This window comes from Podarcis raffonei, chromosome 2 (assembly GCF_027172205.1).
Source record: "Podarcis raffonei isolate rPodRaf1 chromosome 2, rPodRaf1.pri, whole genome shotgun sequence".
Lineage (NCBI taxonomy): Eukaryota > Metazoa > Chordata > Lepidosauria > Squamata > Lacertidae > Podarcis > Podarcis raffonei.
This window is the reverse complement of record NC_070603.1, coordinates 118,066,537-118,082,253: the sequence shown is the minus strand read 5'-3', so window position 1 is coordinate 118,082,253 and position 15,717 is coordinate 118,066,537. Positions and strand designations below refer to the sequence as shown.

The 15,717-nt window shown below is 48.4% G+C and overlaps 1 protein-coding gene across 1 annotated transcript in view; it reads left to right on the top strand.

The window, feature by feature from the left end:
• The window catches only part of LOC128408794 (uncharacterized), a 36,231-nt gene extending 21,092 nt beyond the window's left edge, over nt 1-15,139 (top strand). The window contains exons 9-12 of the mRNA XM_053378816.1: nt 1,779-2,764; nt 9,312-9,602; nt 12,784-12,907; nt 14,125-15,139. Of these exons, the coding sequence (XP_053234791.1) occupies nt 1,779-2,764; nt 9,312-9,602; nt 12,784-12,907; nt 14,125-14,948 (2,225 nt within the window). The 3' untranslated portion in view covers nt 14,949-15,139. The remainder of the gene's footprint in view (nt 1-1,778; nt 2,765-9,311; nt 9,603-12,783; nt 12,908-14,124) is intronic.
• Nucleotides 15,140-15,717: the final 578 nt, after the last annotated feature.

The window sequence follows — 15,717 nt, the reverse complement described above, 5'->3', positions numbered from 1 at the left end:
AGAGCCCTCCTGTGCCCTGCCGTCCCTCTGCAGCCTCATTGCTCCGTTTAGAGAGCGCACGGACCTTTGCTAGCTGAGGCTGCAGCAGCTGTTGCTGGCTACGCGGCGCTTTTTCCGGCTCGCTATGGCTCCCGTCTGTCCCTCCTCGCGTGTAAGCGGCTGCTGGCCGCTTTGCTGCCATGGCTCTCCTTCCCTCCCTCCTCCTCGGCTCCTCCCCCTCTTCCTGGCTGTAAAGCAAGCAAAGCTAGAGCCGTGCAAAGCCCTGCAAGCGGCTCCCGCTTTGCTTGACTGACGGCAGCCATGGCTCCAGTCGAGTGCATTCGCTCCGTAACAAGCACAGGCATTTTCCCTTACTTTCTAGGAGCAAAAAAGTGCGTGTTTTGGAGCGAAAATTACGGTAATCCATTCCAGGAGTCCGTTTGACTCCCAAAACAGTTCAAAAACCAAGGCACAGCTTCCAACTGGCTGCAGGAGCTTCCTGCAGCCAAACGGAAGCTGCGGAAGCCACGTCGGATGTTCAGCTTCCCAAAATCATTTGCAAACCGGAACACTCACTTCTGGGGTTGTGAACATTCGGGAGCTGATTTGTTCAACAACTAAAGTGTTCAACTACCAAGGTACCACTGTATTCTGATTAGGCCCTCTCAGAGGTCCAGAGAAGCCTGGCCTGCTTCTGGCTTTTGAGGCCGCTAGCCATAAAAATAAAAACCGAATGTCTCACACATGTGATCCAGCACCAGCTACAAGTAGTTGTCTATATAATCAGGTAATCTGAGAGGACTTGTTCATCCTGGTCTAATTTTGTGCCATCAGGGCCCATATATTTTTATTAGTATTTATGAACATTTTTAACTCCTTAAGGTAACAAAATCTGTATCAGCTAACATTTTTTTGGAAACTAAATGACATCTCTTCCTTGCTTAAATGTGCAGCTCTGAGCTGAGAGTGTGTGTCAAAGGACAAGTTGCAAAACTTATTAAAGACCCCCAAATTTATGTACTGCTTTGAAATCCTGTGTGAAATACCGTTTTGTACACTGAGCTGACGAACTTTGCCTGTGCTAGCTATGTTGTTGGTTAAGTTTCATACTTACAAGAATAAAATCTTCATTACATACACAAAAAACCCATCCGGTGAAGGTGAAGTCAGCATCTCCTGAGACATTAGTAGGATCTGCATATGGCATTAAGGGGAAGGAGAGGAGCAACCCTGAAAAGCTGATCTACCTTCCTGTGTTTTTTTCCAAATACCCCCCCACCCCCAGTTTCTAAAAATACATATAACGAACAAACCCCACATACCTCCAACCCTGTCAGAAACAGTTCATGCAATATAAATAATAAACATTAAGTTTGTCAATCGTTTAGAAATAATTACATCAGTCTTCTGTCCTCCATCTTAACAGATTGTCCCAAAGTGAGTCATGGGCAGCTGGCAGTGAGAAGATAATTTTGTCTTTTCCAGAATAATAATAATAATTTATTACTTATACCCTGCCCATCTGGCCGGGCCTCCCCAGCCACTCTGGGCAGCTTCCAACATAATATCAAAAACACAATAAAACATCAAACATTAAAAACTTCCCTAAACAGGGCTGCCTTCAGATGTCTTCTAAAAGCCAGATAGTTGTTTATTTCCTTGACGTCTGGTGGGAGGGTGTTCCACAGGCCGGGCGCCACTACCGCACCGTACACTTCCTTCCTGTCTTGAGCCTGATTTTTGCCCACTTTCTCTTTTAGCAGAGGATAATAACACCTGGATTATTTCCCCCACTCTAGCATGTTCTGCGGGGACACGTCGGAAGGAGAGGAATCACCCGGGCAACGCTGAGGAACTGGAGCCGTTTGTAGCGTTGTCAAGGGAAGACGAGCAAAACATTGCCAGTCCAGCAGAGGACTCTGAGAGCCTGCAAGGAAACAAACCAGAAGCACAAGGCGGGAAATTCATTAATTCTCAGGGTGGGTATGAGGACCTGGACGACAGCATCGCGCCACAGCCAGCCGCCCTGAAAGGTGAGCAGGAAAACGCAGGGGTTCAGTTGGGGCAAGTTCTCAGGCTGAGGTCCGATCTCATAGTGCACGAGAGGACACTGACGGGCGAGTCCCAGTACAAATGTTCAGTTTGCTGGAAAACCTTTTGCCGCAGGAACGTCCTCATCACTCATCAGAGAATCCACACCGGGGAGAAGCCGTATAAATGCTTGGACTGCGGGAAAAGCTTCAGCCAGCGGTCGCACTTGATCTTGCACGAGAGGACTCACACCGGCGAGAAGCCCTACAAGTGCTCGGACTGCGGGAAAAGCTTCAGCCAGAGGCCCCACCTGGTCAAGCACGAGAGGATCCACACCGGCGAGAAGCCCTACAAGTGCCCCTACTGCGGGAAGAGCTTCAGCGACCGCTCCACCCTGACGACCCACAAGAGGACCCACACGGGGGAGAAGCCATACACGTGCGCCGACTGCGGGAAGAGCTTCAGCGACCGGTCGTCCCTGATCGCGCACAACCGGACTCACACGGGCGAAAAGCCCTACAAATGCTCAGAGTGTGGGAAGAGCTTCAGTCACCAGTCGACCCTCATTCGACACGAGAGGATCCATAATGGGGACAAAACTCTGAAGTGTTTGGAAGCCGGGAAAAACGCCGTCTCCGTCTTGGGGGCAGATAAGAGACCCCGCTTGGGGGACAGGCCCCCAGTGCCGTGGACCAATTCTGTGAGTTGGGGAAAGCCTCTGTCGCTGAGCCTCAGCAATGCCCCTTCTGAAAAATGAAAATAAAATCATAATCTGTATCAGAGGGTTCTTTGGAATAAAATAAAATTAAAATTAAAAAAGGTAAATAAAATAAAGATGATGAAGCATTTTGGAAAACGAAAAGGGTGCTCGTAGACTTTTTTTGCAGATTTCACCCTTCTAGTTTTGCTAGCAGTTATTTGGACACTTAATGGTAAAAGGTAAAGGGACCCCAGACCGTTAGGTCCAGTCATGGCCGACTCTGGGGTTGCGGCGCTCATCTTGCTTTACTGGCTGATGGAGCCAGTGTACCGCTTCCGGGTCATGTGGGCAGCATGACTAAGCCGCTTCTGGCGAACCAGAGCAGCGCACAGAAATGCCGTTTACCTTCCCGCCGGAGCGGTCCCTATTTATCTACTTGCACTTTGAGGTGCTTTCGAACTGCTAGGTTGGCAGGAGCAGGGACCGAGCAACGGGAGCTCACCCCGTCACAGGGATTCGAACCGCCGACTTTCTGATCAGCAAGTCCTAGGCTCTGTGGTTTAACCCACAGTGCCACCTGCGTCCCATTTGGACACCTCCTTTATGGTAAACTTTATGGTGACAGAAACGAACCACAGGAAACCTTGGGCTTACATGCTCCCCGCCCCCATCCTTTGGCTTTTTATTTGTGAAACTCCTTGAGTTTGATTTTATCACAACCCAGTGAGCTACAAAAAAATTACAAATTGCAATATAAATTATATAAACTAGTCTTCCAGTTTTATTTACTGCCTTGTAAGAGTGGCAGCCTTAACTTTATCCAAGCAGCAGCTATTAGTACAATACTACCAAGAGGCCTCTCTCCTCCAAGGCTGCAACAAGTCTCAATGCAACTTCTCCTGCTCTAGGTTTAATAGCAGTTTCATGGGGCAGGGAGAACAAGACTCAGATAAAGGAAATGATGTAACTGCCCGTACTGCCCCCACAAAAAACCCAGAATTGCTCTGATAAAATCCGATGCCCCTAGGATTGCAAATGCTTTAAAGGAGAATATTGGAAATTCCACTCAGTCACCGACTTCCTGTGCCTTGCCTACTTTGAAGCGTGATTTGCTCCATTTATTTATTTATTAAATTTATATACCACCTCTCCGAAGATCACAAGGTGGTTTACAACATAAAGGTAAAGGTAAAGGTACCCCTGCCCGTACGGGCCAGTCTTGACAGACTCTGGGGTTGTGCGCCCATCTCACTCTATAGGCCGGGAGCCAGCGCTGTCCGCAGACACTTCCGGGTCACGTGGCCAGTGTGACAAAGCTGCATCTGGCAAGCCAGCGCAGCACACGGAAACGCCGTTTACCTTCCCGCTGGTAAGCGGTCCCTATTTATCTACTTGCACCCGGAGGTGCTTTCGAACTGCTAGGTTGGCAGGCGCTGGGACCGAGCGACGGGAGCGCACCCCGCCGCGGGGATTCGAACCGCCGACCATGCGATCGGCAAGTCCTAGGCGCTGAGGTTTTACCCACAGCGCCACCCGCGTCCCCGGTTTACAACATAAAAAAAAATAAAAATGGTTTACAACATATATTTTATTTTATGGTTTACAACATAAAAAATACAAAATGGAAAAAAAATGGTGCAGAATTCACTCACAATGAGACTGGAGGCCCTCTTACAAAAATCAGTTTTCTGACATGTTTAGTGGAACTGAAGTTTCTAGGGGATGTATTTTGAGGCAAACAGATTCCAGCTGTCGTTCTGCACACTGCTCTCTGTTCAGTTAAGGTTTTGTGGCAGACTTTGCTTTTCCTGAAGACACTCTTTCCTCACGACGCAAACGAGGCCCTGCTGCTCAGCTGTCGATTGGCCCCGAATCTTCATTTTGCATGGTCCTCCTTTTTTAAAAATAAAGATGGTTTTCCTTTTTTAATATATTTTATTTTTGCATTTTCTATTTTACATATACAAGCAAAATAAAAACATAAACATAAAATCCCCTTTGACTTCCCTCCTCCCCATTGTGGATCTTAATATAATGATTTTACTCCTCTGCATCTCTTTCATAACTCTATTCTTATAAACCCTTTATCATTCCATAGTTCAAATTTTTGCTACACGTTTTCTGTCAATCCTACCATTGTGTGCAATTGTGCACAGTAGTTTTTCAAATAGATTGTAAAATAAAGATGGTTTTCCTCAGGACTTTTGCAGCTGCCTTGTAATTTTTATAGGAGAGTTGGGAAACCTGCTGTGGCCCTCCAAACGTTTGGGCAGAGTCACACCAAATGCACATCATTTCCTGCAAAGAATCCTGGTTACTGCCTTTTGTTAAGGGGGCTGAGAATTGTAGCTCTGAGGGGAAAACTACAGTCCCCAGAATTATTTGGGACTGGTGCTCATTGGGACTGGTAGGGCTGATGGCAGGGAGACCAACAGTAGGTGGTGCCAGAGAGCCAGTGACAGGCAGACCCAACTAGAGTTCTAGTTGTCACAGAATCATAGAGTTGGAAGTGACCCCAAGGGTCAACTAAATAGAGATTTTGTCCCAATCCTCTTCCCTGCAGAGCTGCATACTAATGGCCTGTCTAGTTCAGCATCCTGTGGACAACCAGATAGCTCAATGGGAAGCTGCCGCCCCGCCCCCACCAGCAGGTCCTTGAATTCAAAGGCATATACTGTACAGCCTCTGACGGCAGAAGAAGAACCTAGCTGTCAGGTGTCTTATCCGTTGATAGCCTTACCCTCCATGAATTTGTCTAACTTCCTTTCAAGAGGGCCTTCTCGGTAGTGGCTCCCTCCCATCAGATGTCAAGGAAATAAACAACTATCTGACTTTTAGAAGACATCTGAAGGCAGCCAGGTTTAGGGAAGTTTTTAATGTTTGATTGTGCTTTTAAGAGTCTGTTGGGAGCCGCCCAAAGTGGCTGGGGAAACCCAGTCAGATGGGAGGGGTATAATAAATGATGATGATGTTGTTGTTGGCCATCACCGCCTCTTGTGGCGGTGAGTTCCACAGTTTATGCCCTCCGTGAAGAAGTCCCTCCTTTTGTTAGTGGATCCATGCTGTACTGTTAAAGCACACCCAATGCACCTTTAAAGAACACAACTCCCACCCCCCAACAATCCTGGGAACTGTAGCTTCACCCTGGCAGAGCTACAATTTCCAGCACCCTTAGCAAACTCCAGTTTCCAGGGTCCTTTGAGGCAGCAACGTGCTTTCAAGGTGCTTTGCTTAAATGTATGGAGTGGATCTGCTGGGAGAAAAACTCTTCGCTGCTCCCTTTTTCCACCTCGCGAGTCATTTTTTACCCCCTTTCTCGCCTTTTCTCTAATTAAAATGCCCCAAATTAAATTAAAAATTAATTTAAATTTAAATTTAAGAAATAAATTTAAAAGCCTCTAATTAAAAAGCACCTTTCCCCATAGGGGAGCTAGATATAATTCTATAAAGGAAGGATTTCCCAGACTGGTCCTTGGAGGTTTACGCCCTCATATTGAAGCTAAGGTATCAGGCGCACGAAGGAGTTAAAGCTAACGAGTCGATGCCCAGAGGGGCTAGATTTTTTAGGCGAGGAGGGAAGGCTGGCGGCGCGCAACCCGTGAGGTCATTTCCTGTTCCGCCCACCGTGGGAAAGTAGCGTTTGAATTTCCCACGCGGGGCAGGCGCAGCTGGATTGTGGTTTCCCTCCTTCTTGGAGCTCCGGTGAGTCGAGGCGGAGGGCGGGGAAGGCTAGTAGAGGGGAAAAGACGAGCCCAGAGGAAACTGCATGGGATGAGGGCAGGAGGAGGCAAGTCAGATGGGAGGACAGGACGTGAAGGAAGTCTGCATTATGGCATTGTAGAGGTGGAAGGGACACCGAGGGACATCTAGTCCAACCCCCTGCATTGCAGAAATCCAGGACAGATGGCCTGCCGACCTCCGCTTGAAAGGTTGCTGGCAAGGAGAGAAGAGTTCAAAATCTGCCCTCTTCTCTCCCTCAGCCTGTGTTGTTTGCATTAGCTCCGTACTACGTGCCGTTGGTCCACCCTTTGGGAATAATAATAATAATAAAAAATAATAATAATAACTTTTATTTATATCCCGCCTCCCCAGCCGAAGCTGGGCTCAGGGCGGCTAACAACAATCAAAATAATCCAACATTCTAAAAACATTCATTATAAAATTAATTAAAATCAAATTAAAATCAAATTGATGGCAGCCAATTAAGCAAAATTCTGTGCAGATTGCCAGAGGAGGGGGTCAGGCTGCGCCCTGACCAAAGGCCTGGTGGAACAGCTCTGTCTTGCAGGCCCTGCGGAAAGATGTCAGGTCCCGCAGGGCCCTAGTCTCTTGAGACACAGCGTACCAACAGATTGGAGCCGCGGCCGAGAAAGCCCTGGCTCTAGTTGAGGCCAGCCTAATCTCTCTGTGGCCTGGGATCTTCAGGATGTTTTTATTTGCAGACCGTAAATCCCTTGAGAGTCTGGGCTCTGATGTTGACTATGTTCCCCTGGATGCTCAAATAGGAAAGCGGGAAAAGGGGTTGGAAAGCCCAGAGGCTACTTGATGTGGTCTACACTGATGGACAGTGGCTCTCTGGGGTTTCCTATTCACAAAAGAAGAACTTTTTCACACAATGCATGCATGCATGCATGCAAAAATAACTAAATAAATAACTGACAGGCAGGGTACCGGCCTGTCAGGTGTTGGTGTGGTTGCTCGAGAGCAAACAGGCAAGACTCCAACCTGTCTTTTCCAGGTTTTATTACCTGTACAAACTATTTTACAGTGCAGAGCGTCACAAGTCCATGTCTGCTCAGTCACTAGCAGAATCTGGGAGTGGGCGGTCCTTCCCCAGCATAACAGTCGTGTGACCCCCATCCTTCTCTTCCTCTCTCTGCGCGCAAACCTACTGCGCAACGTGGGCGCTGGCAAAGGGGGACTTGCCTCCCCTCCCCTTTGCTCAGGCTCAGTGTTGAGGCTCTCCCTAGCATCTTCTGATCCCTGCGCCCCTTCCCCACTGGAGGCGGGGCTTCCCTCCTTGCCAGAGGAAGAACTGCTTCACAAGACCTTCGGAGGCTCCCTGTAACACAACTGCTCTTCCACCTCTCGCCTCTGAGCTGATGGCAGTTCCCTGACACCGTCCTTCCCGGTTCAGAAAACTGGGCTCAGGGTGGCTAACAACAAATTTAAAACACTTAATTGATGCAACAAAAAACACCTTAAAATACAGTATAAAACGTGAATAACAATAAATTCAGAATTCAAAAATCAATTTAGGGGGAAAATCCATCCAATAAACATTAGATGACATTAGCAGACCTATGGAACTCACTCCCACAGGCCGCAGCGATAGCCGCCAATTTGGGGGCTTTAAAAGAGGATTATACAAAATGACGGAGGTTATAAATGGCTGCTCAACTATGCTGTGCTTCCACAGCTGGGAGGCAGCAATACCAGTTGCTGGAATACCAGTTCTGGATACCAGTTGTTGGAAAACACAGGAGGGGAGAGGGCTCTTGTGCTCGAATCCTGCTTGCTGGTCTGGTTGGCCACTGAGAGAACAGGACGCTGGACTAAACGGGGCATTGGCCTGATCCAGCAGGCTCATTGTATGTTCTTAGGACAACAGAGGCTGAGTTACTTGACCAGATCAACCAGTGTTTTGACCCTGGAAAACAGCTTCATATACTGTACTTATCCTGTTTACCAGAAGTAGGGAACTATGAACCTACAGATGTTGTTGGTTTGCAGCTCCCCTCAGCACCAGCCAGCATGCCCAGTAGTCGAGGATGATGGGATTTGTAGTCACACAACCACCAGCGCTCTTTGGATCTGGTGGGCCAGGGTTCAAATGCCCATTCAGCCATGAAGCCTACTGGGTGGCCTACCTCACAGGGTTGCTGCGAGGATGAAACAGGGGGAGAATCAAAGGTTTGAGACATCCTGGTCTAAATATTGCCAGCTGACTCTTTCTCTTTCCGCAGGGAGGGAAGAAAACCTTGCTAGTCAGGGAGGTTGAATTTCACCCCTTAGAAAGAGACACACGTTGTCGTTACGCAGTTTAACAGCAGTGCTGTTTTTCAGGTTGGCTTTGGTCTGGGAGAAGGAGAGAGAAAATGGCAAACGAAGGAGGAGGCTCAGCTAGTGGCGTCCACGTTCAAACTGTGGTGGAGAAGCAGGTGAAAAGAGAGGAGGAGGGCGGAGGAGAAGAATTGCGGCTTGACTCGAGAGAAGACCCACTTGCTATCTGGAGCGAGCACACAAAACAATTCTGGGTGAGAGCCAGACTGCATGAGATCACAAAGGAAAACTGTAAGGGACCACAGCCACACAGGGAGGCCCAATTGCAGGAGTTCCTGGGGAAAGTGGAGTCTCCCCACTTGAGAGAGGACAACCCCCAGCCATTGGTGCTGCAGCTTCCCATTTCAAGGGATGGTTCTCTGTCCTCTTCTGGCAATGCAGCTGATATTGGTTGGCAGGAAATAGGAAAGAGGACTGTGAGCCGAATGATGCCAGGCTTCTGCAGGGGAGGTCAATGGACTGAGAGCGGCTTCTTGGGCGAAGACAAGGCCAGCCACAGGGAAGTGAAGGAAGAAATTCTGGATGAGGAGTTGGCTGACCTGGACACACCCCGCGGCAGATCTTCCAGCGATTCCCCTATCAGGAAGGTGACGACCCCCGTGAGGTTTGCCAAAGGCTCCGAGAACTTTGCCACCGGTGGCTGAAGCCGGAGAGAAGCAGCAAGGAGCAGATCCTGGATCTGGTGATCCTGGAGCAGTTCCTGGCTGTTTTGCCCTTGGAGACGCAGGGCTGGGTCAAGGAACGGGGCCCGGAGACTTGTGCCCAGGCTGTGCTGCTGGTGGAAAACGCCTTACTGATGCAGCAAGAAGGCAAGAGACAGGAAGCTCAGGTGAGAGATTGGAAGTTGCTCATTTCTGCAAAAGGAACCCCAAGCCTCCAGAGCCCAGCGGGAACTCATGCCGCGCTCCTGAGGCTTCAGGTTGCCTTCACTGAAGCCTGGAGAGCGAGAGGGGTCAGTGTGCAGCGACCACTCTCACTTTCCAGGCTTCCAAGGAAGGTAGCCACCTGAAGCCTCCAGAGCGCAGCAGGAACTCCCGCTGCGCTCCGGAGGCTTCGGGTGAACGCACAGAACGCACCTTGTTTTAGAGGGGGAAAACAAGAAAAAAATATTCTCCCCCTGTCTGCGCAGCGCCCCTTCAGCGAAGCGGCAGGAGAAATGGAAGGGGCGCCGTTTCTCCTGCCGCTTTGCTGAAGGGGCGCTGAACAGAGAGGGGGAGAATTTTTTTTCTTGTTCTCCCCCTCTAAAACAAGGTGCGTCTTATGGTCAGGTGCGTCCTATAGAGCGAAAAATACGGTAAGCAAATCGTCAAATGGCACCTTAAACCTAGGTTGCAGTCACCACAATGGAAAGTCTAGGCGCCATTTCCCCCTCAATGGGATTTGTTATTAATATTTATTCATTTAATTTCTATACCACCTTATATTTTAAAGAAAAAAATCTCAAAGCAGTTCACAGCACATTGGAACATCAAATGAAACAACCCAGAAGAAAACAAATTCAAGCTTCCATGAAAGTATTTCAGATCCTTCTCGAAGTGACATTTTGCTTTCCCCATATTTATGGACCGACTTAATTTATAGAGATGCCCCATAGCAGAAGAACTCTAGGAAGCCAGTGTGGTGTGGTAGTTAGAATGTCGGACTAGGAACTGAGAGATCAGGGTTCAAATCCCCACTCAGTCATGAAGCTCGATGGGTGACCTTGGGCCAGTCACAGCCCCTTGGCCTACCTTACAGGGACGTTGTAGGGATTCACTGAGCGGGGGGGGGGGTTGAACCATAGACTCCTTGGAGAAAAAGGTGGGAGACAAATGCAATAAATGAGCTCTTCTGCTTAGCTGCTTAAGAAAGCTGGAAGGGGCCAGTCAGGTGGAGATGTCACTAGCCAACCTGGCATACAGAAATCTCACAATTGGACCCGTGCCAGTTGTAAAATGTGCCTGGTGAATTTCACATACAGTCGTACCTTGGAAGTCGAACGAAATCCATTCCATAACTCCATTCGACTTCCAAAACGAAAGTGCAGCTTCTGATTGGCTGCCGGAAGCTCCTGCGGCCAATCAGAAGCCACAGAAGCCCCAACAGACATCGGCTTCCAAAAATCATTTGAAAACCGGAACACTCACTTCCAGGTTTTGATCATTTGGGAGCCGATTTGTTCAGGAGCCAAGGCGTTTGAGATCCAAGGTATGACTGTACTGCAGAGGAGTAGTACTGTAGAGGAGTACAACCTGCAACAGCAGCTATTGTGATTAGTAGTCACCAGCAGCCTTATCCTACCTGAATTTAAGAACCTGCAGAAGGCCTTGCACCTGAATCAGGCCAAAGGCCTACCTAGTCCAGCATCCTCTTCCTACAGCAACCAACCAGATGCCCAAGAGGAGCAGAACCAGAGCACAATACAGCTACTCTTCAAAACCTGCAGTTTGGAGCAACTGGTATTCGGTGGCATCGCTCCTTCCGCCATTGTGACCAGCAGCCATCGATAGTCGTCTCTTCCATGCATTTGTCTGGTCCTCTTTTAAAGCCACCCAATTTGGTGGCCGTCCCTGACTCTTGTGGCAGGGAGTTCTGTAGTTCAGCCTTGTGCTAAAGAAGTCCTTCCTTTTGCCTGCCCTGGATCTCCAAACTTTCTGCCTCATTGTGGTTCCCGCCCCCTGGGGTTCTGGCCTTACGAGAGAGGGAGGGGAACCCTGTCTTCTGGGATTGCCCTCTCCAAGCCTTGGGCCTGTTCCCTGAATGGGATCTTCACTTGTTCTTTTTTTAAAAAAATTATTGGAAATTTTATTTACAGCATAACATAAACCCCCCACTCCCTAGTACAGAAATACAATAAGCATAACATACAACCATATGGGAGTGCCTGATCACCTCATCTGTCTCCTGAGAAATCTCTATGTGGGACAAGAAGCTACAGTTAGAACTGGATATGGAACAACTGATTGGTTCAAAATTGGGAAAGGAGTACGACAAGGCTGTATTTTATCTCCCTGCTTATTTAATTTATATGCAGAATTCATCATGCGAAAGGCTGGGCTGGATGAATCCCAAGCTGGAATTAAGATTGCCAGAAGAAATATCAACAACCTCAGATATGCAGATGACACAACCTTGATGGCAGAAAGTGAGGAGGAATTAAAGAACCTTTTAATGAGGGTGAAAGAGGAGAGCGCAAAATATGGTCTGAAGCTCAACATCAAAAAAACAAAGATCATGGCCACTGGCGCCTGCTTCTTGGGAGAAGGGCAATGACAGGCCTAGACAGCATCTTGAGAAGTAGAGACGTCACCTTGCCAACAAAGGTCCGTATAGTAAAAGCTATGGTTTTCCCACTAGTGATGTGTGGAAGTGAGAGCTGGACCATAAAGAAGGCTGACCGTCGAAGAATTGATGCTTTTGAATTATGGTGCTGGAGGAGACTCTTGAGAGTCCCATGGACTGCAAGAAGATCAAACGCATCCATTCTTAAGGAAATCAGCCCTGAGTGCTCACTGGAAGGACAGATCGTGAAGCTGAGGCTCCAGTACTTTGGCCACCTCATGAGAAGAGAAGACTCCCTGGAGAAGACACTGATGCTGGGAAAGATGGAGGGCACAAGGAGAAGGGGACGACAGAGGACGAGATGGTTGGATAGTGTTTTCGAGGTTACCAGCATGAGTTTGACCAAACTGCGGGAGGTAGTGGAGGAAAGAGGTGCCTCGCGTGCTCTGGTCCATGGGGTCACGAAGAGTCGGACACGACTAAACGACTAAACAACAACAACAACCATACAAACAACCAAATAAAAGACTTCCTTTATCCTGTATCTGGCCTCCTTATTTACTTCTTATAAGCTGTTTCCTTTATGAATAATTATTAAGATTTTTCTAATTATAACTTAAATATCCACAAAGTCTCCTGCAGACATTAATCGAAACAAGTCCAGGTATGTATTTAGGGCACTGTTTTCTGAAGTATTCTCTGCATTTCCCCCATGCTTTTTGAAACTCTTGCCTCACTTGTTCTTCCAGGTACCGGAGCTTTGCAAAGCAGAGAAGGCGCTTCTATCTGAGGCCAAGGAGCATCAGGCGGACACCTGGCAGGGGCCGGTTTGCATCAAGGAGGACGACGAGAGTGCGAGTGCCATTTCCTTGGGTAAGAATTTGCTGTGGCTGGGATGGGAGAATTGCTCTGTTGCCTTAGAATGTGTTCCCCCTCTTTTCCCCTTTCTCCGGTCAAAATGAGGAAGAACATCCAATTGACTCTGGTGAATTTTCCTAACTCTCAGAAAAGAACTTACATTATTTGGACGCTCTTTTGCACGTATTGCCTAAACACCATTTTCTAAGGCAACCCTGTTTAGGGAAGTTTTTAATATTTGATGTTTGATGCTGGGGAGGCCCAGCCAGATGGATGGGATATAAGTAATAAATTATATTATTGTCAGCGCTGCCCGAGGTCCCAGCTCACAGAAGACCAACGCTGCTTCGTTCTTTAGTATAAAAGTCTTCATTGAAGTTCAGTTTCACTTCCACACGCGCAGCGTGCAACGCTACGTCTGTAACCTTAGACCGCCGAAGCTCCGTCTGAATCTCCTCCCCCCTGACACCAGCTTAAGATTCTAGCCTTACTCCACCTCTTCCTCTGTTCCTTCCTTCTCTGGGTCCGCCTGCTAGTCGGGGTCTCGCCCTTCCTAGACTCCTCTGACGCTGAGTCCCCTGACTCTTCCCCCTCCCTCCTTCGGGCTTTAGGACCTGGCTCCCAATCCTGGTTTTCTGCTGTCCCGCGCTCCTGCACATTTGAACTTGGCGCGCGCGCGCAGCCTCCCACCTTCCTTCTGACCGTTACACTTGTGTCACTGCTCCCTCTTTCGGGGAGGCTAGCTGGACCTGGCCTTCCCTCCGTTTCCCCACTTCCCGATGGGGGCGTGGTTACCCCTGACTCATCTTCTCTCCCCGCTGGAGGAGAGGCTGGTCCTGACTCATGTGACTCTTCCCCCCCACTGCGCTCTGGTGGGGGAGCTGGTCCTGATCTTCCGCTGCTCCCTTGGGAGTCCCCGCTGGCCCCTTGCTTCTGGTGCGTCCCCCCTGGGACCCCCCTTCCCTTCTGGGAATCTTCTGATTCGCTGGAGAAGCTCATGGAATCTCTTGGGTCACTGTCATATTCCCCTACGCTCCCCTCGGATTCCTCTCCTCCGCTCTCTATTTGCTCTCTCCCCTGTGCTTCTGCTCCTGAGCCTCTGACAATTATTATTATTATTGTTGTTGTTGTTGTTGTATCGCCTCTTGTTTAGTTTAGCCTGCTTCTTGATGTTCTTTCTCCCCTTGAAACATGGAATGACTCATGTTGGGAATCTCTCTTTATGCCCCTAGGCAATGAGAGGACATGGGAGATGGAGCAACATTGGCCAGAACATCGTGGGGTGGTGGAATTGCTGGGAAGTACCAAACAGAACATTCCTCACTGTCCTGCCTGGGGGAAAAGTTCTGGAAGCCCACAGCAGAATCCCCTAGTGAGGAAAGAGGACAAAGTTGCTCAATGCGGGCCTGTCTTTAGACAGAAGCCTCACCTGACTTTGCATCAAAGCCCCCATTCAGGAGAGAAGCCATTCAGCTGCTCAGCTTGTGGGAAGAGTTTCAGTCGCCGCTCCAACCTTGTCATACATCAGAGAATGCACACAGGGGAAAGGCCGTACAAGTGTCCGAACTGTGAGAAGAGCTTCAGCCATCGCTCCAACCTCAGCGCCCACGAGACCGTCCACACCGGAGAGAAGCCCTATAAGTGCGCCAACTGTGCGAAGAGCTTCAGCCACCAGTCGCACCTCATCGCTCATCGGAGAATCCACACGGGAGAGAAGCCTCATAAGTGCTCGGACTGTGGGAAAAGCTTCAGTAATCCGTCGCATCTCAAAGCCCACCAGAGGATCCATACAGGAGAGAGACCCTACTCGTGCTCCAAGTGCAGGAAGAGCTTCAACCAGAGATCCATCCTTATTGTCCATGCAAGGACCCACACGGGAGTGAAGCCGTACACGTGCGCCGCTTGTGGGAAAAGCTTCAGCCAGAGCGCAAACCTTACAGCTCACGAGAGAATCCATACCACACGGACCTTCCATTATGCAACAGAGCTCTCTGAGGAAAGGAACTGTCTCAGTACCACAAACAGGGCAACAACCTCAGTTGGGGCGACCACATAGAAGAGCTTCAGTACCCGTTTGACGCTTCTTCTTTTTCAACCTAGCAGATTGTTAAGTGGAAAGGAAATGTTTAAAGTTGATAATAAAACTGTAAGCCCTGAAAAGCAGGGGGGATGTGTGGACTCTGCCCTGTGGTTCTGTGAATTCTGTGGCAAGAAAACATGAAGTGTTTGGGAGGGATTTTCTTACAACCTTTTGTCAATTGTTTTTATTTATTTCATGAAATCCATACACCACAAATTACGGATTCAAAAATATTTCAAACCGTCAAACTTACTTGTTAAAAATATCTGCGTAAATCAGAAGTGATACCCGTGGATGGGGAAAAAACAGTGGTTAAAAATACAGTGGTACCTCAGGTTAAATACTTAATTCATTCCGGAGGTCTGTTCTTATCCTGAAACTGTTCTTAACCTGAAGCACCACTTTAGCTGATGGGGCCTTCTGCTGCCACCGCGCCGCCAGAGCACGATTTCTGTTCTCATCTTGAAGCAAAGTTCTTAACCCGAGGTACTATTTCTGGGTTAGCGGAGTCTGTAACCTGAAGCGTATGTAACCCGAGGTACCACTGTAATGCAAATTAATTAAAATTCTATTTATATTTAATTTTAAAACTCACCCGGTTAAGTTAATAGATTGTTAAATTATTTAAATTGTAATTTGCTTTGAGACTTTTCTTTTGGTAATAATAAATATAATAGATAAGGATTATTTATAATCAGGCCAAAAAATATATACAGGGGAATCCCTTCTTACACAAGGGTTCCAT